This window comes from Vespa crabro, chromosome 2, assembly GCF_910589235.1.
Source record: "Vespa crabro chromosome 2, iyVesCrab1.2, whole genome shotgun sequence".
NCBI classification, from domain to species: domain Eukaryota; kingdom Metazoa; phylum Arthropoda; class Insecta; order Hymenoptera; family Vespidae; genus Vespa; species Vespa crabro.
The window spans coordinates 6,010,499-6,035,682 of NC_060956.1; the positions used below are offsets into that span (position 1 = coordinate 6,010,499).

At 29.3% G+C, this 25,184-nt stretch overlaps 3 protein-coding genes across 8 annotated transcripts in view; 1 reads left to right on the top strand and 2 right to left on the bottom strand.

The window, feature by feature from the left end:
* The window catches only part of LOC124422082, a 16,579-nt gene extending 7,351 nt beyond the window's left edge, over positions 1–9,228 (bottom strand). Inside the window, exons 1-8 of the mRNA XM_046958024.1 lie at positions 7,992–9,228; positions 7,088–7,207; positions 6,782–6,908; positions 1,708–1,834; positions 1,129–1,230; positions 924–1,052; positions 321–457; positions 90–239 (exon numbers count right to left, since the gene is read on the bottom strand). Of these exons, the coding sequence (XP_046813980.1) occupies positions 90–239; positions 321–457; positions 924–1,052; positions 1,129–1,230; positions 1,708–1,834; positions 6,782–6,908; positions 7,088–7,207; positions 7,992–8,189 (1,090 nt within the window). The 5' untranslated portion in view covers positions 8,190–9,228. The remainder of the gene's footprint in view (positions 1–89; positions 240–320; positions 458–923; positions 1,053–1,128; positions 1,231–1,707; positions 1,835–6,781; positions 6,909–7,087; positions 7,208–7,991) is intronic.
* On the top strand, positions 4,471–6,872 carry LOC124433158. Its single transcript, XM_046982846.1, has 5 exons — positions 4,471–4,692; positions 4,869–5,072; positions 5,566–5,719; positions 5,846–5,969; positions 6,057–6,872. The coding sequence occupies exons 1-4, from the start codon at positions 4,574–4,576 to the stop codon at positions 5,933–5,935; spliced, it is 567 nt and encodes a 188-aa protein (XP_046838802.1). The 5' UTR covers positions 4,471–4,573; the 3' UTR covers positions 5,936–5,969; positions 6,057–6,872.
* An 826-nt stretch (positions 9,229–10,054) lies between the features above and the next one.
* The window catches only part of LOC124422203, a 30,574-nt gene continuing 15,444 nt past the window's right edge, over positions 10,055–25,184 (bottom strand). For all 6 annotated transcript variants that reach the window (XM_046958327.1, XM_046958326.1, XM_046958328.1 and 3 more), the window contains 2 exons: positions 12,633–14,372; positions 10,055–11,868 (listed from right to left, as the gene is read on the bottom strand). In XM_046958327.1, coding sequence (XP_046814283.1) covers positions 11,535–11,868; positions 12,633–14,146 — 1,848 coding nt within the window. In that variant the 5' untranslated portion in view covers positions 14,147–14,372 and the 3' untranslated portion in view covers positions 10,055–11,534. The remainder of the gene's footprint in view (positions 11,869–12,632; positions 14,373–25,184) is intronic.

A 25,184-nucleotide genomic window follows, 5' to 3' on the forward strand; every position in this document is an offset into this window, starting at 1 on the left:
GCATGCGAATATATTAATAATGAATGTAAAAATATCGATAATAATATCGATGATAAATATAAAGTATTAAATTCAATGAAAATCTTTACGTTTATTTCGTGACGTAGATTGCCATAAAAACAAATCATCCTCGACATCATCCAAAGCATATTTATTACATAGAACAGGCGAATGATCAGTTTCTATAGTTCCACTTGTTAATCTTCGATCGAGAGATTGAGTACCTAATCTAGGATTACCTGTTTCGGGAGATAATAGGATTTAGTGAGAAATATTCAATCAATGGTTTTATTCTTCTTTTCTTAATACATAAATCCTACCTTTTGTTAATTTTAGAGAGGATAAAGGTATATCCGTATTTCTGAAGGAGGTCGTTGGCCTTAATGCCGTAGGAGAAGATAACTGATAAGAATAGATTCTCCTTTGGTCCATTCCATTCGAACGTCGAGAATTATCCCTGATTTTATAGAGATTTTTTAGAGAGAGAAAGAACAAATTTATATATATATATATATATATATATATATATATATATATATATGTACGTGTGTACATGTATATGTATTGAATTTATATTTGAAAAATAAAACGACTATATATACAGGGTGTTTTATTTCAAACGATTATGACCAAATATTTCCGATTCTATTGATTTGACGTTAAACAAATATTAGAAATAAAAGTAGTCTAAAGTTTTTAGAGTATACTGTAATATATATTGCAGCTAATTTATAGAAGACGCGGTTGTCAAGATGTAGAAGTCATAATTTTGTTTAAATAGAAATCGATATTCTAAATGAACTCTATGATTTGAATACACTTTTTTGTTTGAAACATTTGCTTATAAAACCAATTGGTATAGGAGATATTTGATCGTATAAATGATACACCGTTTAAAATGATACACCTTGTATGTTATATACCTGCAATCCGTATCCGAATAAGAAGTTCGTGTCAAACCTTCGGGAATTCCTAATGTTCCGTCAGTCGATCTCTGACTCAGCCTAATCGAACGTCGGAAAGATGCAGCTCTGTTGTTAATGTCGTATCGCCTAAAGAATTTGTGGTTTTTCCATTTGTAAAGAAAGAACATTAGATTAACGTAACTTTAATGAAATGACTAATCACCCTGATTGCCTTGCTGAGTAGGATCTTACTAAACTGGGACGTGAACGTCTCTTCTTTGGTGGCTTCGTACATACATAACAACATACTTTCCAATACAAGAATCTAATAAAAATTTAAAATAAATAAATAAGAAAAAAATAAGGAAAAAAAAAGATATATATATATATATATATATATATATATATATATATATATAAGAAAAGATAGAAATTCCTTGAACGAAGATTTTTTTTTTATACAATAAACTTCTTAAGAAAAAATGAATCTCATTGGATCATAGCTACATTCTCATAGAATTTATTATAGTTACGTAATGGCATATTCTCCAATATAAAAATCTTATAAAGACATAGAAAAAAAAAAATAAAAATTAGAAAGATAAATAAAAAAAAAAGAATAAGAAGAAATAGAAATTTCTTGAGAGATTTTTTTTTTTTAATTTCAAATATCATACATAAAGCGTAAGAGAAAAATGAAAGAATAAAGGAAAAAAGAAAAAAATCTCATCGAATTATATCTAAATCCGTATACATTCTCATAGAGTCAAAGTTAATCATAGAATGAATAATTAATTTTTACCTAAAGCTTGATGCCATTACGTCACCGATGTTAGACAAACAGAGAAGCATCAAAGGTATTCCAACGACAGCGTAGAATATCGTTACGACTTTTCCATTTTTAGTTTTAGGTGCTATGTGACCATATCCTGAAATTACATTAAAATTTATTATATTATTTAACATATGACCTATTTATATACGCACCAATTATATATATTCAATATTATATAATATTATATATAATATAATATATATACAATATAATATATATACAATATAATATAGATATAATATAATATATATACAATATAATATATAATATATAATATATAATATATAATATATAATATATATATATATATATATATATATATGCAAAGATAATGTTTGGTATTTAAATGATCATAAGACAAGGTCAAATTCGATGATTAAATGATGATTTAACGTTCGAGCATAAAACTTTCATCACGGTCCAACTGGTCCATCTTGAGTTTAGGTTAAGGTCATCAAGTTCCAGAATTCAAATCTGCTAATTAGTTTTATCTATGTATATTATATTATTCTACAGATTTTAGTAAAGAATTTATGTTCGAATATATATATATGTATATATATGTGTATGTGCGTATGTGTATGTGCGTATGTGTATGTGTATATTTGTATAAATATATAAATATATAAGTAACACGTGTGTACGTAATATATATGTGTAAATGAATAAATGGATTTCGTCTCGCCTGAAATGTTTTACACATGAAAAGATTTCCAAAGGAAAGAGATAAAAAATATAAGAAAAAAATAAGCCAAACAAAAGTTTTACCAAAGTATACATATATATTATTTTGCATATTTCAGGAATTAGCTTATGTTTGAATATATGTATATATATGTATATAAGTAAATGCGTAAATGGATTTTGTCTCGCTTGAAATATTTCTCATATAAAAAGATTTAAGAAAAAAAAAATGGAAAAGAGAACAAAATGAGTTTTATTTACATATATATATATATATATATATATATATAAATTTTTTTTTTACAGATTTCAGTAATTGGTTTATATTCAAATATATATACATACATACATATATATATAAGTAAACGGATAAATGGGTTTCGTTTCACTTGAAATGATTCTCGAACAAAAAGATTTAAAGAGGAAAGAAGAGAAAATAAAATGAAAAAAAAAGTATAAAAAAGAAAATACAAAAAGAAAATAAAAAAAAAGAAAAAAAGAAAACGTCAAACAAAAGTCATCGTAAAAGAGCATTCAATGTTTCCTTCTAACGTTTCTCACATTGAGCTCTTATCTAATTAAAACAAAAATTATAATAATGATGATAATAACAATAGCAGTAATAATAATAATAACAGAAAAAAAACAGAATAATTTAATTTAATCGATTTTACGAATTGTAATTAAAATCGATCGATGAGGACAGCATCGGACTGTTTCTGTTTCTGTATCCGGCGGATGCAAAATGACGTAACGATCGAAAACAAAAAGGGCAGGATGAGCAGAACGTTCGATTTAGCATGAAACTCGGTCATGCGTTCCTTTGTCGTATTGACTTTATTTTTCATGTAATGAGGTTACCATCGGTCTCGTAACGCCACAAAGATACGTAAGAAATTATAGAATGATGCTTGTAACTCAAAATGTAATACCAAAATAAATCGACGATCATAAATAATATATATTAATTTATAACGTAAAATAATATTCAATTTTCCTAATCGTTCCTAATGAAATAATTATCTTCCTTTTATTTACAAATTTCTTCTATCTTAATCACATATAAATTGAATATTTCTACGATATGTTAGTACGATTAAAGATAGACAAAAATTAATTAATTAATTAATTAATTAATTTTCAATTTCGTTATAAAGATTTTATTATCTACCATTCATTTTATTAGTAAGGAGAAATCTTAAAACGATCTTATAAAGTCAAGTACTTTGTAACAGTCCTTGCGATTTTAATTACATTTGAAATTCTTACTCTTCTAAAATATGTACATATACGAATAAAAAAGAAAAAATGTAGCTGCTATTTATAGGGATGGTAATTAGAAGGTCACTGATTTTTTAAGATTTTTAATTCATTAGTATTTTATATAAATGGTCACTGATCTATTCTATAAAATTCTATAATAAAATATCAATATGCAATACAAATGATTGGTATTACATCGATTAATATAAAAAAACTAATTAATATTATAATTAAAATATTTGTAAACGTAATAACTTGTTAATATTTTTAATAGTTAATCAGTATTAATTAATAAATTTAGATACAACTCATACGTAACCATGCCATTTAATTATTTATACACCGATCATTCATATTACGTACTGATATTTTATTATAAGTACTTATCAAAATATTCGTATATATACCAATAATTTATTTTATTAAATGTATATTTAATAAAAATGTCAATATAAATACTGAACAAATAAATAGAATTAGGATAAATCTTAATAATCGTGATCTTTTAAAACTAACCGATGAATCATCATCATCACATCCAAAGTGATAACGACAACGACGACGAATGCTTTAACAAAATCATTTGAGAGATTTTTTTTGAAGGACAAAAAAAGAAAAAGGAAACGAAAAATAGTAGTCAATCGAGACGAGATAGTTCGTTGAGAGAACCTGTATGTCGATCATTATTATCCCAAAGGACCTCGACTTGAACCACATGGTACGTTCACCTTCCCACGTTGCATATATAAAGAGACGATTCACTTTCACTCTCATTTAGTCGCCTTCTAAAGGTTTTTGCGTTAAGAAAGTATTATCGTACTACATACGTAATAACAGGTTACAATAGTGTAGCAATATATCTTTTCAGAAGAAATTAAGTAACAATATGAGATTTTATATTTTTATTTCTTGTGTCGTTGTCAGTGTACTATCCGAAAATGGTAAATGGATATGGGAGAATAACAACAATGGACAAAGTAGAACTACCAATATTGGAAATGCAAGGTGTGTCCAATATGAACAATGTCTAAAACGAACTCTACCATTTTTGTCCTTATTTTTATTTTGGTTTTTCTCTTTTTTTTTTTATTTTTGTTTGTTTCTTTTCCTTTTTTTATTCCATAATGCGAATGAAAGGAACGGATTATATTTTCAACGATTGTTACTATTGTGTATGATAGATATCAAATACACGAGAATACCGACGATTTGGAGAACTTCAATACGGGTGGCCCATTCGTGGGATTCAAGCCAGAGAACATAGGATCCAGACCACAGCAGCATTCAGGCTCTTATGGTCATGGAAATAGGCCGTTCGTGACGACTTATCCGAATAACAACGGAGTCTTGATAGGACCTGGTGGACCGACAGGAATTATTGGAAGGTATATATATATATATATATGTATATATATGTTATCAATTTTCACGTCCAAAAACTAATACCACATTACATTGCATTTTAAACAATATTATAATTTACAAATGCTTCTCATAATTAATAAATTTAACTTATACTTATTTGCTTGGTCACTATAAAAATGTTAATGTAACGTCGTTGATTAATACGTCGAATGCCATTGATATTATTTAATTTAAAATGTTTCGACAATTTTCTTTTTTTCTTCTCGTTTTACGACATATGAAAGATTAAAAGTATAACGTGGATTTTTCGAATGAATTATATTTTAATGATTTTGATGTTTAATGTAAAAAAAAAAAAGAAAAAAGAAGAAAAAGAAAGTATATTAAATACATCTTATCCACAAAATGTAATGGAAGATATTAGATGTATACATAACGATATCTGTAAAATTGGTTTGGCCACTCAACGTGTTAATTAACGCCGAGGTAGTTATGAAATTTCGATAATGACAGGCCACATCTACCGAGCGGATCGATCATCGATTACGACGATAATTTAGATTCTGGACATGTACCCTTCCAATATCTAAAAGGGACGCGTTATCGCGAATACGATACCTGCAAATGTAGATACAGTTTTAACTGTCCATCGGCTGGATTAAAATTCGTAAGTTTTTATATTAAAAAGAAAAAAAAAAAAAAAATAATAATAATAATAATAATAAATAAGTAAAAAGAAAATAAATAAAAGGAAAACTACGTGAAAGCGCATTTTGTATTTCTTACTTTTTAGGGTGCTTGTGCGAATGGCAAACGATATTGTTGTTTCAACAGTAAAAAATATCCAACGTTAGTATCAGGTGATCCACGTGACAGACATTGATAGTTTAACATAACCACGTACATACGTAACGCATGTAAGTAAAAGATAAAAAAAAATATTTTGATTTACGAGTTTGATCATAAAGTAGCTTTTAAATAAAATTTATTTCTGTACGTTTCAGTAATCTCGAATTATTCATGACGAAAAAATAAATGCAACCTTTTACCATCGCGGATTAGTTGACATTTAGTTGATAATAAATGTGAAAAAGATTCATTGTATTTATTAATCATTAATGTCTATTTATAAAGACAGAAAAAAGATATATATATATATATATATTTTTTCTTTTTTATCTTTGTATGTAAACATTCATGAGGGAAAAATACAATGTAAATTAATATAGGTCCTACATAGTTGGTGTTCACCGAAAGAATGTCAATGAGAATTCTTTGAATGTCAATGAGAATGTGAATAAATTCTAATCGCATCGAATTTCTCCTAACTACATATATACTACTAAGTTACCAAATCGTCTTTCAACATGACCTTCGACAACGTTCGATGCTTAGAATAAATGAATTGCTTGATAGATTTAATAACGTAATCGTAAGTCAAACTTTCAATTAATTCGATTAGTAGATTAGAATGTTATGCACACAGAATAAGACCGTAAGCGTGTATGTATGTATGTATATATGTATATATGTATGTATGTATGTATGTATGTATGTATGTACGAGTTTAGACCTTTTCAATTACAAGGAGAAACTTCAAAGACTCTATCGTTGATATTAATTTGATCAGAGGATTGATGAAATGCTACGTATGTATATAACATGTAAATATATATGTATGGATGTATGTATGTATATACATTGTGTTAGATGATTTCTTTCAACTCACCAATCGTCGTGATTACAATAATTGAATAGAATAGGGCACCGGCAAAAGTCCATTGTATATTATTTTCCTCTTCGCTTCCATCCCAACCTTCTTTTCTGAGTAACGTAAACAAATTGCTTTCGAAACCCTAAGAAATGGAAAATGGACAAAAAAAAGAAATATATATATATGCCCATGTACGCGTAATAAACGTTTTGGAAAGATATAAACGTAAATTGTATTTAATATATTTTTTTGTAATTTATCTTTGTAGAAAAAAAAAAAAGAAATTTCCTTTTTTCTCGTTTCATCTCTTTCTGTTTCTACCTGTAACTCTCGTAAAGCATCCAACGTCCAATTTTCTCGTACTAAAACCTCAACTTCCTTCGTCAACTTCCACAGCTTTTCCGTTATGTTTCCTCTTAAATACTTCACGTTTTTCTTTATCTATAAGCCAAACCGGTTAAAAATGATCAAACACACACATGTATGTGTGCGTGTATATATATATATATATATATATATATATATATATATATCGTAAAAAGATAAAAAATAAATTTGAATTTTACTCAAACAATAAGTTTCTTATCTATATTTGTTATAATAAAAAAATAAATAATAAAATGATCAAATGAATATGGGATAAGACGACACGAGGTAAGATGGGGACGATTGATGATTGTATAGAGTTGGCTCAAAAATTTCTTGGTGATATCAAACATCGATTATTCTCTCTTTGTCGAGATTTTTCTTTTCTTTTCAAACTCTAATTGTATATTTTTCTTTTTTCCCTCTCTCTCTCTCTCTTTTTTTTGTAGATAATAAAACAAGATCAAAACGTTTCTTTTTTTTTATATATAGAATTGAATTAATCTAAAAAGAGTCATACAATCTAGGGATAATTTTTTAATATCACATAGAAACCTGTAGTTTTTTTTCTTCCTTTTTTTGGCACACCCTCTACATATATATATATATATATCAGAGTTTTGAAGATGAATTTCGTGCGTCAAGAATACTTTATAGAAACTTTATTTTCTTCAAAATTTTAAAATATATTTGGGAATGAGCTGTTCTTATATATACATACATACATACATGCATACATACATACATACATACATACATACATACGTATATATATATATATATATATATATATATACACGCACATAGACACACGAACACACGTATATATCTTGACCTACATAGAATATAATATACCTACCTGTTTCTCATGATCTGCCTCAAGGGATTCAAAGGCATATGCACCTATGACACAATATGCCACAACCAGGGAGACCAACGTTACGTGAGAGAATACGCATCTGCTAAACTTCCAAAGAAGACGTAAGAATTTTATGCATCTCGAAGGTTTCTCGAGATCAGCAAATGGATCATATATTTCCAATCTTGTATGTGACATTTTACTTATCTCAAAACGACAGGATATTATCGTCTAACGTTTTCAATTCACGATGTGTCAATTCCTGACAGACATAGGAAATATATATCTATCCGTTGCTCCTTTTTTTCCTTTAAACTTTTTACGTGTTCATCACTTATTTCGTTCTATTTATTTTAACGTCTGTTGAATATATTTCTTCTTCATACCGGTTCCATGGAATCCACGTGTTACAAAATCTTTCAATCCAAACGTTCTCTCGTAGACGCGGAGATTTATTTTTGAAACTCTTTGTATATTATACAAATCATTCGATAGACGGAGGAGGATATTAGAAACGATTCAATGAAAATACATACATAGATACGTACATATTTATATACATACGTAACATAAGTAGGCAAGTACGTAAGTACGTATGTAGAGTTACGTAGGAGAACTTTTGGAAATGATATCACGATGAAGATTATGATAATCTATTTTTCTTTTCTTCTTTTTCTTTTTTTTTTCTTTTTTTTTCTTTTGTTACGTACGCAATGTCACTTAGTCGGACATATAAGTATAACCGCGTGCCTTCATTCACAATAAAATAATGAACGTACAACCCATTAGATCAGAACAACGAATATGATTCGGACATTACTCGACAAGTCTAATCGATCATCGATGATATTTCGTTGTATAGATTTTCGAAAAAAAAAGAAAAAAAAGAAAAGCAAAAAAAGAAAAAAGAAAGTAGGAAAAAAAAGAGAAAAATTTCGTCACACACTTTTTACATATCTATATAAACCGTCCAAATGTCGACGTCATCCACACTTCCCAGTATCTTTCTCTCCCTCTCTCTCTCTCTCTCTCTCTTTCTCTCTTTGTCTCTTTCTCTCTCTCTCTCTCTCTCTCTCTCTCTCTCTCTTTCTCTCTCTGTCTCTCTCTTCTCGTTAACACGAGAGACACACTGGGAATAATCCTCGGCACGAAACTAAGACAGTAGAGACCGTAACATAAGCGAGTTTCATCTCCCGAACGGTTGTTCCAAATTTATCCTACCACCGCCATATCGTCGGATTTTCGTCTGTAAACGAAAGAGCCAAAGCGGATCCACCTACAAAAGCGGTAACGAATGTAGTTAGTTCCTATAGTATACGAAAGCAGATATACATCGGTTAGAAACAAAAGCATTTGTCAGCCGTAAATACTATGTTTCAAATACAATTAATGGTACTTTATTTCTTTAATACAAGTTTTAACGATATATGCCACTTACTTGACATACATAGAAAAATATTTTTATAATAGTTTTTCGAAGTATTTATAAACAAAGAAAAGAAAAAAAAAAGAAAAGAAAACAAAATGAAAAAATATCAAGGTATTATTTTTATAGATTTATAATATTAATATTCATATATATATATATATATATATATATATATATATATATATGAATAAATAAAAATTATTTATAGTATTGTATATGTAATTATGAGATTATATTTAATTATTATAATTCAAGCTTTATATTGGCCGAAGTATTTGAAGCAATGGTCACACATGTCTTGAAAGATTATTGTAATGATTGAGTAACACTATTCGTACCAATGAATCTAATCGTACTCCATCTATGTTAAGGTGTACATACGATTTTAAAGATCGTTAAGATATAATTTTATATATAAGCTAATCAAATTCAATGAAAATCAAACATAATATTATTGATTATATTTGATTTACATGAAAGCTACGATATTGTTTTAAAGAGATTAAAGCATTTTAATTTATATATTAACTTGTTCATTGTATAATGTAAACACATATATATATATGTTTGTTTTATTTATCGATTTACTAATGAGGAAGTGGGTAATTCTCCATGAAGATACATTTCATTGATATAATTATTGACCTTATTTATTTATTTATTTATTTATTTATTTATTTATTTACGATGAATGTGACTTTTTCATTAAGTATATAGTAAGTTATATACAGATAGGAAACATCGTTGAAACGAGCAATCTAAGCTCGGAACAGTGTACTTTAAGACATTATCTTTAAAAAGGCACGTAGTTCAATGAAAAAAGATGCATCAGTTTTCTAATTAATATATAATTTCAAAGTTTCGTGAGAAAATATTTATTTCATTTCATTTTTTTTTCGCTATATCATCATCATCATCATCATCATCATCATCATCATCATCATCATCATCATCATCATCATCATTATTATTATTATTATTATTATTATTATTATTATTATTATTATTATTATTATCACATCTTCTTTATGATTTTCCTTATATTGCGAATAACGAAATTTTTATTAAAAAGAGATGATAAGAAACGAGGACAGTCTTGTCCTTTTCAAAGATACTTTTTCACAATAGACACACTCGAAAATCGTAGGTTAAGCGTAAAGGATGCGAGTAAATTATTACAAGTTAGATATGAGACTATTTATATCTATAAATGGGCTTTCTAATCTAATATTGTTTACATTAATTATCGGTTCATGGTGTATACATGAATCGCTTTCTCTTAACTTGTATTCAAGCACGTATGAAACGCATAAATAAAGAATTAGCGTTTCGTTTAGTACGGAATATAATGGTATAGTCAATCTTATTTTATCCTATATAAAGAAAGCGATCGAGGTTCACCATGAAGGAAAACTAGACATAGCGACGTGAAAGAAATAGATAAAGGGATAAAGAATATACTGTAATTATATCGTTGTCACATAGGAAGTTAGATAAATAAAAAAATATTTTTGAAGGAATAAAGCAGGATGTTGCTTCATTAGACTACCAAAACGTGAAAAAGGTTCGACGAACGCATTGAGAATACAAATCTTATGAAGCTAATATAATGATGCATATATATATATATATATATATATATATATATATATATATATATATATATACACACATATATATATGTATACCTTTGATCGATTTAAATTTGCGAGCTACATATACATACGTCTAGGTATAAAATAAAAATTGTAAATTGACAATGTTACGTGGTAGACTATTGTAATAATAAATTCTCGATATAATATTTCTATCAAGAAATCGACAACTAAAATTTCATCGATCCGTGACTTAAGGATCAGGCGTTTAAATTCATTTCGCAAATGATTTCGATTAACGTTTTTAAAATGACCTTAATTGACTCTACGATATTTTTAATCCTATATAAAAGGACGATCGTTGAGATTCGCGCCGATCTCTTTAAAGTAACGAACACGTCAAAGAGAAGAAGGTTGGGGGGAATAAAAAGAAAGAAAAAAAAAAAAGAAAAAAAAGAAGAAAAAAAAAGAATTAATGTAAAACTCTATCAGAGTTCTTAGCGAAACTAAAACGTGACGCTAGCTTGGACCGAAAAAGCCAAGGATTTGAAGTGTTCTGGTAACTCGTTCCACAAGCTGATCCTTGTATCGCCAAATCGTCGTATCTAAGATGCTGTTCTCGCGATATTCAACGCAAGTCTTTTTTAAAGACTTCACACAATCAGCACGATAATGCTGTAGCTGAGCATCTTCTGTCTCGATCGGATAACTCGTACATCCGGCCCCAAGGCAAGCCAAAGGGAAGTGATTGTGCAAAGTGACGACCCGTTCAGGATTATGGAAGCACTTGATGTACTGGTTTGGTTTAGTGAAGTTCTTCGAACGGTATACGTGCTGCAGCATATGCATGTACCTGAGTAATAAGAAGAAAATTAAACATTAGAAAAGATTTTACTCCAGTATCTAATACATGAAGAATTATTAATTTTTTTATTATCACGCATCTTTTTTTCTTCTTTGCATATCCTTTATCCCCATATATATTGATTATGATAATTTTAAATATAATACCTAAGGGAGAAGTATCTCTCTCTCCTCTCTCTCTCTCTCTCACTCTCTGTCTCTCTCTCTCTCTCTCTCTCTCTCTCTCTCTCTCTCTCTCTCTCTCTCTCTCTCATTGCAAAATTGTCACGTTAATTATTATTGAAAACTTCCGCTTGACCGACTTGGATGGCATTGAATCGTTTATGCCAACCACGATTCTGCATGCCGCGTTGCATTCTTTAATCCGAGACCTTCCTAACGATTTGGTTGTAATTTGATGACTTGAATAATGGATGGAATTGCGCGAGCGATAATATTTTAGAATATCAAAGCTCGTTAAAATTTTTACCCTGATGATAATTAAACGATCGTCGAATTTAAATATCTTCGATATAATTTTCTTTTTCAAATGATTTTGCTTTATTTTTTTTTCTTTTGTTTTTTTTTTTTCTTTTATTCCACTATAGTAATTCAATTATACATAAGATTCAATTAAATATGAAATATTAATTGTTAACGATACGTGAAAATAAACGGCTGGCGAAAATAATTGTCACGGGGACAAACAGGATCCGAGATACTGCTAAGCAATTATTATTATGTGCCGTCGTGAAAGTCGTAGCTCGCACTCACCTGGGTATGTCCTTGAAATGGCCATGGGGCTGCAGCAGGTCGTCGAGGAAGTAAACGTTTCTCACGTTGTAAGAGGCGCGTGTCTCGTTTCGTATTTTAAAGGCCTTAGGTAATACCCTCTTCATAAGGTCCTGCCAGGTAGCGTCCTTCACGGGCATGATCACTTCATCGACATCTAACAGTGCTATGTATTCGTATTCGTACATATGTTTGTATAGACAATCATTGTATGGTATCAATTCGTTTTGCCTCTTGTGATTAGTTTTTTTCGTTAGATACATATGTTGAAAGGAAGGAACATTAGGTTGTCCACCGGGTAATGTCAAAGGCGTCACATGAACCTTACCGAGTCTTTGATAATAATTCAAAACTTTAGTTATGTTTGGATGTACTTGAAGTTCATAAAAAAATATTTTGTCGGCCCCAAGAAGGGTTATAAGTTCAATCCATTCGACCAATCTTACGGATAGATCTTCGTGAAGAAAATCAAGACCCTTAACGCAAACGGCAAAGTCCTTTTTACGTTTTGGTTTATTATAAATAATACGGAGATTGTTAGTCGGTGTGTCGCAAGGTTTTTCGACCATAGAAACGGACGCTGGTGGTCCTTTCGACCAATGCGATTGCGGCACTTTACAAGCTATAACATATGGCTGATATATTCCCTGTTTGTAATTGCCCCATTTCGAATACCAAATGTATTTGTATTCGAGATATTCGACTACAATTGGACTTTTATCACCGTCATACCACATCTGACAATAAGTTTTAACCTTAGGTTCGATCCTATCGATCATTCCAACGATCCTTATAGCAGGACCGATCCTCGAAAGCTTACGTTTATCATAAAACGCACCGAAGAACTGGAAAGTACCGTTGCTTGTCCTCAACGTTTGCCAGTAAACGTTATTAAATTCTAGATCGTAGATCGAGGGAAACTTGAAATTAGAACAGCTCTCGTTACCCTTCTTTGATATTTTGTTTTGTTGACCGTTCAACCTGTTATTTTTGCTCCAATAAGCGAGAGGAAGGCTAGGTAACCTTTCTTCAATTTCTTCGATCAATTCCTCCTCGGTTTTCGCTGGTCTTTTATCCAACAGTGGTTCTAAATCCAAAGGATTTCTCGTTACTGAATTTTCATTAATATTTTTATTACCTACAATCGTAGTCGTTGGAAGAATCGATCCACCACCAATTATATTCCCAAAACCAGTCTCGGGATCTTTCGATCTTTGCAAAAGATAACGAGATAGACCGAGACTCGACGAACCGTCTGATATTTTATCATCGGTTCCCGTTCTCACGATACCGGCCTCCCGACGAAGATAATTATCCTCGAAGGCTACGTCACCAACTGCATTATTCTCCTCGGTATTACTACGACCGTTACGAAGTGCACTGTTTTCGGCATGACGAAATTGCACGGCCGCTATCATGAGGAGACTCCAAGCGAAAACGAATACGAGGACTCGTCTGGCACGTCGCGACGTGCTCCCGTTGCAACTCTGCAACATCCTGTCGTACTTGTTTTTCCCCTCTTTCCTCCTCTCTATGTCTTATCTCTCTCGCTCTTTTTTAATGTTTTCTTTTCTTTTCTTTTCTCTCTATCTCTATCTCCCTCCCTCTCTCCCTCTCTCTCTCTCTCTCTCTCTCTCTCTCTTTCTCTTTCTCTTTCTCTTTATCTTTCACGAAGCACCTCTGTTTCGATCAGGCACAACACCGCTTCCGCATCGGTCTTCTCTGTAACACATTAAATTATTTATTTAATTATTTTATATTACATATATATATACACACACACATACACATACATACACACACACACACACACACACATAAAATTAATTTCTATATCGTAAATAATTTAATTTATGATTAAAAATCATGCAAAATGTCAAATTTTTAAAAGACAAGTGGTACAAGTTTAATCTAACCTAGGTCATAAACGAGGTCATCGACATTCGAGATTGTCTATGAATTAAATCGAATATTCCAGTTCGATATTATTCATCGAAAATGCATGCATGCATACATACTTACATAAATACATACATACATAAATTATATCTTATGCAACAAATAGAGGGAGAGAGAAATAGTAATAGAGAGAAAAGCATGATGGTACAAGCATACGAAACAACTTCTCATCGGTTATCAATAATTTGCCAGAATTTTGAAATTATCTGAGAGAAAAGGAGAGAGAGAGAAAGAGAGAGAAAATTAGAGGACGGAGAAAATGATCAATGACACGCAACGTTAGAAAAAATATTTCGTCTGATATGACACTTTCGAATTTAATACAAATTTATATTATTTTATTGAAATGTTCGAAATATACATATCTTTTACATATATATATGTTCCATATAGAATAATTATATGTAAAAGTATACACATTATATGTATTGTAGTAAATATATTAATTTTTATTTGTATTATTTCGTGCCTTTTCTTTACATATAGTGTTACATATTATTATGCATACTATGTAAAAAAATAATACAACTAAAAATTAATATATTTATTAATATATTTATTGTTATATATGTATCTTATTAACATATACGTTTTAATATATTAATATTCGATATGTATATATATGTTTAAAAGTACTAAATTATTCTTATTTTTAATTTACCGATTAATTTTTATTTTATTTTATTAAAAATGAAAGACAATATTGATACGAACTATTTCGAACAACCACAATATTATAATTTTGTGTATATCTCTAATCTATCTTTTATTTATTTCTTTCCTTTTTCTCTCTCTCTTTCTTTTTTCTCTTATATATATATATATATATATATATATATATATATATATATATATATATATATATATATATATATATATTCGCCGGTATACATTTCCCGAGATTAAAAGGAGCTAACCGAAGTGGAAAGGATTTCTTTAGGTGGAAAATTTGTGTTCCAAGGGAAAAGTTCTCTTACTGTAAGACGACGAATACGAAAGTAAATCTCAGTAACGATAAATATCCAGCTACGTTTCACATCCGAGTTAGCTTCTCTGTGAAACTCGCGCCTCGTGAAGCTTCTCTAAAGAAGAAAGTTGTAACGCAGCTGGATATATCATTGGCATGCAGATGACGAACATACATACTTATGTAGGTAAATACTTATATATACGAATACAATCGTCGTATATGAATAACGAAAAGAAAGGAGAAAAAGAAAAAGAAAAAGATAAAGAGAAAGAAAAAGAGAAAGACAAAGAAAATATAAAAATGACGGCGTGCACACGAATAGGATCCTGCGTAATCGTTGACACGTTGCATAGTAAAGTAAATAAGAAATAAAAGAAGATGAAGACGAAGAAGAAGATAGACAAAGATAGATGTATAAGAAACTTTTAAAGGAATTTCAAAGCTAATGTTTCATGATAAATATTAAAAATAATCTGATAAAGATCGAGTATATATTTGTTCACGTATACAGAATAATTCTAAATTAATGGTTAGTTGAATATATCTTTTGTTAGAATATATATATATATATATATATATATATATATATATATATAATTGTAGTAATGGTAATAATACTAGTAATAGTAATAACAATAACAATTATAAACAATTTCTTTATATAATTATAATAAAATACTAATTAAATATATATACATATGTATATATATACATTTTTCCTATCGCTCTTAATGAAGGAGATATTCAATTGACTTTTCTAATTTACAATTCTCCTCAACATATAATATGTAATAAGATTATATCGCCAATTCCTATTACGTAGAAAAGTCATTGACCCTTGAAATGAGACAGAAGAAATTACTTTATTCATTGTGCGGAAGGTGTCCCGTGCAAGCGATACGCTTTGCTTAAGTAATTAAATGTTCGAAAAAAAAAGAAAAAGAAAAAGAAAAAAACAAAATCTTTATAATATATTATAATTAATAGATTATGAAATTAATTAACATATTAATATAATACATTTTAATTTTTAAGAATATATATTAAATAATTTTTTGTTTTTTTTATTGGAAACATATAACCTCCGTGTAGGATGTATTAAAAGACGAGGACTATCGCTTTCTTTTATCAAGAGAAAATTATCGCGCATGCGCATAACGAACAAAGTACTCTGCCAAAACAGATAGAATGATGTTTTCTGCCTTTATTCAAGACAACTGGCGATATAACCTTTATTTAACATATACATAGGTACGATAACGACACAGATGATACATCAGAAATGATCAGCGAACGAACGAGTGGACGTATAAGTGAGGAAAAAAAATAGCAATTTTGTGATTATATAAAATAGAAGAATGACAGGTACGCATCCTCTTTAATAATATAATAATACGTTTTTATATAATCTGTATTGTATCGTAATTCGTTGTATATATGAAAAATATACATAAATTTAGAAGTATCCAATCTTATAATGGGTCTGAGATCTAAAGAAAGATAATTGAAAGAAAGAGAGAGAGAGAGAGAGAGAGAGAGAGAGAGAGAGAGAGAGAGATGTCGATGATGAAATCGTGGAATGTAAACTTCTAGGATTGCTTTAAGTGGCCGAGATTGCTAAATGAACGAGGATGATTTTTGTAGTTATCATAAATGAAATTAGAAATATCATCGGACGTTTTTATGACTGCATTAGAGTCAGGGCCGTATTTTGTACTTTTTAAGGCCCCTATCCCCATCAACCAGATCATCTTTTTCTTCCTTCTTCTCTCTTTTTCTTTTTTCTATTTTCTTTTTCTTTTTTTTTTTTCTTACATTCATTGGAAATAAACGTCGAAATATAATTACGATATTTTGCGCGTGTCTATTAGATCTATATGTGCTATATTTATGTATATCTGCATTTTAAAAAAAGGAATAAAAATAAATCGGTATAAATTTAAATTCAAAAAAAAAAAAAGAAAAAAAAAATAGATAAATCTCTTAGAAAAAAAAATTGCGTTATTCTTTTTCTGGCCTTGGCGAATATATTAGACTTTTTCTTTTTTTTTTTTTTTTTGTTTTTTGACATCGTCATTCAGTCGAGGTATGGTAATATTTAAAAATGTCACCCAACCCGAGAATGATATTCTTATATGCTTTAATGATAAATTCGATCTTGACAGGATTACATGTTAAAATGAAAATTTTATCTTTCCCAATCGGTTTCTCTTTTGATATCGAAAGGATGAGATATGCACTTTCGATCGTTTCGATCTAATCTCGTATAATTTCTCTCTGTCTCTGTCTCTATCTTTCTATCCTCATCTTTTTTATCCTAGTTTGATCTCTCTCGTAACTTTTGTCAACAATAGGGTAAGCGAACTATTACGTCGTCTTAGGTCTATCATTTCGTTCGATTCTATCTATAATTTCACGCGAGATACCTCTCGATTTCTCTCTTAAGCTTCTTTTCTATTATACATCCAAGAGATCTTTCGTAGAGCGAATTTATCTTGTTGGCATTTGCCAATGGACGTATCTTCTACTAACATATAAGAACGTATATGTGTATGTACGTATGTATGTATGTATATATGTATGTTTGTATGTATGTATATATATGTGTGTGTGTATGTGTGTATGTGTGTATGTATGTATGTATATATGTATGTTTGTATGTATGTATATATATATATATGTGTGTATGTGTGTATGTATGTATGTAAGTATGTAGTATGTATGTATGTATGTATGTATGTATGTATGTATGTATGTATGTATGTATGTATGTATGTATGTATGTATGTATGTATGTATGTATTATGTATGGCTGTACGAGACGGTATTTTTCGTGCCAATGCTAACTTTAGTAACAGCAGGAGCAACACAGCAGACTTCTCGAACTATTTTCTCGGTGGCGATCTATTCTAAAAGATATTCCATTTTGTTTCCTTTTTTTTTCTTTTGGTTTTGTTGTTGTTGTTTATTATTTAAACGAAATTTATGTATTTAGTCATTCAATTTTGTCTACCCAACATACAAATATATATATATATATATATATATATATATATATATATATATATATATATATATATTATATTATTATAAATTTATTTTGTTTTATTTTGTTCCGATAAAAAACGAGTATATACATATACACGTTTACAATACAATAAATGAGATATATATATACATATTTTATTTCAACAAAATTTATGTCTTATCATTCAATTTATATTTATATAATATTTATATATATATATATATATATATATATATATTTGTACATACATACACACACACGAGTTTATCAATTTCAATTTATTCTTAATGTAATTAACCGGAGAAAAAGAAGAATTTCTCTTTCGAGAAGTCGTGTTTCTAAGAAGAGTATTAAAATTTAAAAGAGCAAAAAAAAAGATGCCAAAGTAAAAAATGAATGGATCGTTGTACCGTAGTATGAAAGAAAGAGTTCTGGTGAAAGATAAAGATCAAAGAGGGACGAACATAAAATAAGAAGGAAGAGGGAGAAAAAACGACGAGAAACAAAAACAAACTAAAAAATAAAATGTGATGTTAGATGGGGGAGTCTGGCATGATCAAAGGACGTAACTTGATGTAAGCTGTTTCTATCGATTCATGGAATTATTTTAAAGTCTAATTGAGATTCCAGTACAGTTAGGAAAATTCATATCGATGGTGAAAAATTGATAAAATAAAAATGATCCGACGACTTTGAATCGATTGTATGCAAAATCTAAAGACAGATAAGTAATAATACATATACGAGATATTACATATATAGATTAATAATTATTCAAAAGGAAACACGTTCCGCTTGGCTCGGACAAATCAAATGGACTTCCGATCGTACAAAATTTATTTTGTTATGAATCATATCATTGAGTATTATAGAATCGTCTCAAAATAAATATGAATATATTATTATTTTTTTTTCTTGTTTCTTTTTTCTCTCTTTTATTATTAAATAGGCAAACTTTAACGAGTATTTTCAATTGGACTTTAAAACGTATCTAATTTTAACGTAAAATGATAGTAAATTATCGGGCATGATATCATTTTTAATTAAAATTAATGGAAACGCTGCTGTTTAAATTTCCTTTAACGATTCTCTGGTAAGATCGAAGAGAGCTTTCCAATTGAAAAAATTTATTTTATGAATCATATCTCCATGTCGAATCATCAAAACAAAGTAAATATTATTTTTCAATTAGATAAGCAAACATTAACAAGCTTTTAAGTTGAAAATTATGAAAACGTACGTAGTTTTAGACGTATCATTAATAAATCAATCTCTATTATGCAATATATATCTATACGTGACAAACATTTTAAATCGAATTAACGCAAACGTTTTCTTTTTTTTTTACTAATGATTATTAGCTTGAACAATTTAAATGACTTTCGATCGTATGAAAATTTATTTTACTAATGATATCTCCAAGTCAAATCGTTAAAACAAATCGAATATTTTTTTTTCTTTAATCTTTTTTCTTTTCTTTTTTTTCCAATTAGATAAGGGAAATATCTTAATGCGCGCTATTAGCACGTGCGACCGAAAAGCATTCCAATTGCAAGATTTATGAATTATATTTTCAAGTAGCAATCATTCGAATAAAATTAAATATTTTTGTCTTACTAGATGAGGAAATCTTAATGAGCTTTCAAATTAAATATCATAACTCATTTTTGTTTTATTTTAACTCATTTAATTTTAATTTAGTAAATCTTTGTGAAATACGTGACATAATTTTAAGTCGAATTAACGCGAATAATTTTTTCTTTTATCTTATGATTGATTCGTACGATCGAAGAGCTTTCTAATTGCAAAATTTATATCATGAATCATACCTCTATGCAAAATCATCTAAACAATCTGAATATATATATATATATATTTTTTTTTTTTCCTATTAAATAAACCAACCATAACAACTTAGGTATTAAATTAGACCTTAAAACGCATCTAATCTTAACGTATCATAGTAAATCATTGGGTGTGAAATATCTGACATCATTTTAAGTCGAATTAACGCGAACGTTCTTTTTTCTTTCCTTTTTTTTCTTTTTTTTTTCTTTTTGCCTCACGACTCTCTCGTATGCTCTATTAGCTTGTTAACGTTAAATAAGTTATTTCACATAAACTCAAGTGATATACATAACGTACACATCTACGCTTCTATGTGTTTTTTTACTTTCTTTCTTTTTTTTCTTTGTTTTCTTTTTTTTTCCTTTACTCTTCGTCCATCGAGAATTTACTCCTGTAATATTTTTTTATTTATTTATTTATTTATTTTTCGTTTTACTTTTTAATTTTAACATTTTCTTATTAACTAACCCGATTGACTCTCGTTTTGCACGATCACTTTCGTAATTTCACGACATCGACGTACTTTAATACGTTGTTATTACTGACAAGTTCTCGGTTTATTGACTTTTATCTCAGAGTTTTGTTTGTAGTTATGTATCTGTATTACCAATCTATTGATATTTGCCAATATTTAACTTTTAAATTCCTATAAAAAATTATTTGGATAAAATATAATTTTATTATATCTGCTTTTATACATATATATATATATATATATATATGTATGTGTGTGTGAATATATATATATATCCTTATGAGAAAAAAAATGGTTTCCATATAAAATCGTAAAAATTGAGCTAAAATAATTTTATATATTTATATAATAATATCTCTAAATATAAACGTATACATTTTATCTAAGTATATATGTATACATAGGTATAACCCTCGTATATACACACACACACACACATACATACTTAAATACAAATGGATTATATTTATTAGTGAAATAATCGTGTGATCTCATATGGATCGACTCGACTATGTCGTCTATCTAACTATACGGATTTAATAGAAATTATCATCGAGTTCCGGCTGATATGATCAAAGTCGAACGTAAAAGTTTTGATCTGCGGTCTTTGAGTTGTCCCCTGACGAAAGCATGACGTGTATATTACTCGGTTATTTAAAGTGCCATTTGCTTCCTGTGGAAGGGAACAACGGCCTCGTTTCGACATTAAACTACCGTTAAGTATAATCCATATATACCAATAACTGCCTTAATTATATACGTAATATAATACAATCTGATGTAGCGATCCAACGAGATTAAGAAATAGATAGATAGGTAGAGAGAGAGAGAGAGAGAGAGAGAGAGAGAGAGAGAGAGAGAGAGAGAGAGAGAGAGAGAGAGAGAGAGAGAAAGAAAGAGAAGAGTCGCCGTCCTCGTAGTCGTGAAGAATGCCAAACGACCATCTTCTTATCCTTATGTGATCGCTACGATCGTTGAAAATGCAAGAATGCCGGATACTAAGAAAGAGGGAGGAAGGGAGAAAGAGAGAGAGAGAGAGAAGTCTCTCAGAAAGTAGACGTTTTGCAAACCATGTATTTCCTTTTGAATATTCCAAATGAATCGAGACCACGCGCTAAAATGCGCGACGATTCTAACTGTAAAGAAGAAGTCGTAAAAAAGTTTTACATAAATATACATTAGAAATATAGCTTGACTAACGTAAATGTTTCTTTAACGAGCCGACGGATTTTTTTTTTTTTTTTTTTTTTTTTTTTTTTTTTTTAATGAAGTATTACTTCCTCTATAGGTTTTTTCTTTTTTTTTTTCTCTTATTATTTTTTCCTCTTCTTTTCCATTGTAAAATCCCAAAGAATATTTCTATAATAATCTATCTCATATATATTCTCATATATATATATTCCTATTATTTTTTGAATATATAGAATCTTTTTTAGTTGTTTAATAACAATAACAAAAGATATAATATGAGAATAAATGAATTTTTTTAAAAATGTGTAATTAATTCATATATTATATACACATCCTTGATATATATATATATATGTATACTGAAATAAATTATTCAAACGTATCAAAGTATAAAAAACAATTGAAGAGAAAGATTTATTGAGCATCAAGAAGAAATCAGTGCTCGTGTTTTAATCTCCTTGAGCCATGATGCGAGGAACTATTTTGCAATTATAATTCATGTCCTATCTCCTCCTTTTTTTTGTACATTCATAATATACATACATACATACATAGATAGATATGTTGTAGCTCGATTGTACTGGAACAGCTGTATCCACAGAAAAGACGGAAATTAGAAGTCCACTCTCTATGAATGGAAATCTACGACTAGTAGTAATAGTTTCTCTCTCCCTCCCTCTCTCCCTCTCTCTTTCTCTCTCTCTCTTTCTCTCAAGCTTCAAATTTCTTCTCTCTCATGTATAATACATAAACATACCAATTGACTATCTAACGTATGCCCCGTAAAATCAATGAAACGTTAATAAAATGATTCATAACGTACGTACATAATGATCTTTGGAGGTCATTAGACTTTTTCTTTTCGTTCAGAGAGAAAGAAAAAAATTGTCTACTCTTATCTTTATTATTATCATTGATTTTCACCGGAGGAAAGTTTGGGAGATTTTTTAATCGATCGATGAAGAGATTAAGCTGTTGAAGTTTCGAGACAAGATTTTTTTAAATGCATTAAAATCTATGACAATAATGATTCTCTTTTTCTCTTTTTCTCTTCCTTCCTCTCTCTCTCTCTCTCTCTCTCTCTCTCTCTCTCTCTTGCTCTCACTCGATATACGTAACTCATCCTTTATTTTCTTTTTTTTCTTCTTTTCGTTTTTCTTATTTTTCAATCACAGTTAAACTGTGAACATATAAATCCTTTTGAATTGTTTATTCTTTTTTTCTAATTTTTAAGAAAATCAATAAAACGTTGTACAATCACGACGATTAAAATTCAAAGAAATCCTTTTATCCTTTGTAAAACAAATATGAAATTTAAAGGGATATCCGTCCTGTACGTAACAATAAAATGACAATTTCATTCGATACAATCAGGATGCTTTCTGATTTATCTGCGTGATGAAAATTCGTGGGAACGATTAACGTGCGACGGAAAAAAAGTAGAAAAAAAAAGAAAAGAAAAAAGAGAAAGAGAGAGATAGAAGAAAGAGGAAGAGAGAAAGGAAAACAAAAACAATAAAAGAAGGGAAAAAACGAACAAAAAAAAAGAAGCAGAAAAGTGGTGAAAGAAAGGACGTCCATTATGTGAAATGATGGAATAAAAAACAGACAGACAGACAGACAGACAGACAGACAGAGAGAGAGAGAGAGAGAGAGAGAGAGAGAGAGAGAGAGAGAGAGAGAGAGAGAGTTATTTTGCTCTCGAAAATCGGAAAGTCTCTAAACACGGTGAAATCGGCGACTAGTAATAGTCTGTCTTCTTCTTCTCCCCTCTAACCAACCAAACCACCCACCCATTCCTCCCCCTTCCTACTCCTTTCTTTCCTTTACTGAACGCATCCTTCTGTCTCTGTCTCTGTCTCTCTTTCTCTCACTCTCTCTCTCTCTCTCTCTCTTTCTCTCTCTCTTTTACTTTTTCTCTCCCTCTTTCGTTCTCGTTCTCTTTCTCCCTTCTGGTACAATTAAGGTTAATTGGCAGGCGTAAGCGAGAAATCGCAATTGGAACGAACGAGTATAGCAACACATTGCAACTAACAGCGGCAACAACAACGGCAGTAATAGCAATAGCAATAGCAGAAGCAATATTAGCAGCAACAGCAGCAGCATCATTCATTTTCTCTCTCTCCTTCTCTCTCTCTCTCTCTTTCTCTCTCTCTATCTATCTATCTATCTATCTGTCTCTCTCTTCTCCACTTTCCACACGCATCGTGTTCGCAAGAATGAATACATTCTCAAATGGATCTTTCACGTAACGATTCACGTCGACCATTAACTGTCGTCCTTACCCAACTAACAATTCCTCTTAGATCTTTAGACAAACTCATTCTTATTGTCAAGCGAACAGCTCTATTCGAATGTTAAAAATTTTACAGAGATTTTTTTCCTACTCCTTTTCTTTTATTCTCTCTTCTCTTTCTCTCTCTCTCTCTCTTGTTTTCTTTTTCGTTTTTTTTTTATTTTTTTCTCTTTTTTTCTTTTGGCTCTTTTTCCTTTTGATTCTTTTTTCGTTTAACAACGCACATTTCCTGATTTATATTGTATGTGACTAACTGTTAATAATGTAATTGTATGTGCGTATAACACGATTAATTCTCTTTTTTACACGTGCTTCTCTATGGTACGATTTAGAAAACAAAAGAATTCTCTTTTTACACGATCCTTTTCACGGAACCAATTTACCGTGTAAATAAAGAATTAGATGTGTGTGTGTGTGTGTGTGTGTATGAATTTTATACAACTATTACTAAATTATTATTTTAAACTATTCAAAAAAAGAAAAAATATAATTTGTCAATCTTACTTTTTTTATAATCATTATTAAAAACAATTATAATACTTCAATGTTTTATAATTCTATAAAATTTTTCGATTAATATGACTAATTATTAATAATCGGTAATCTAATTAATACAAAAACCAATTCTAATATAACTATAATAATGATCAAATTGTAATAATAATAATAATAATAATAATAATAATAATAATAATAATAATAAAAGAAAAAAAAAGAAAAAAGAAAAAATTCATATTCAAATAGACAATCATAATAACAAAATATTT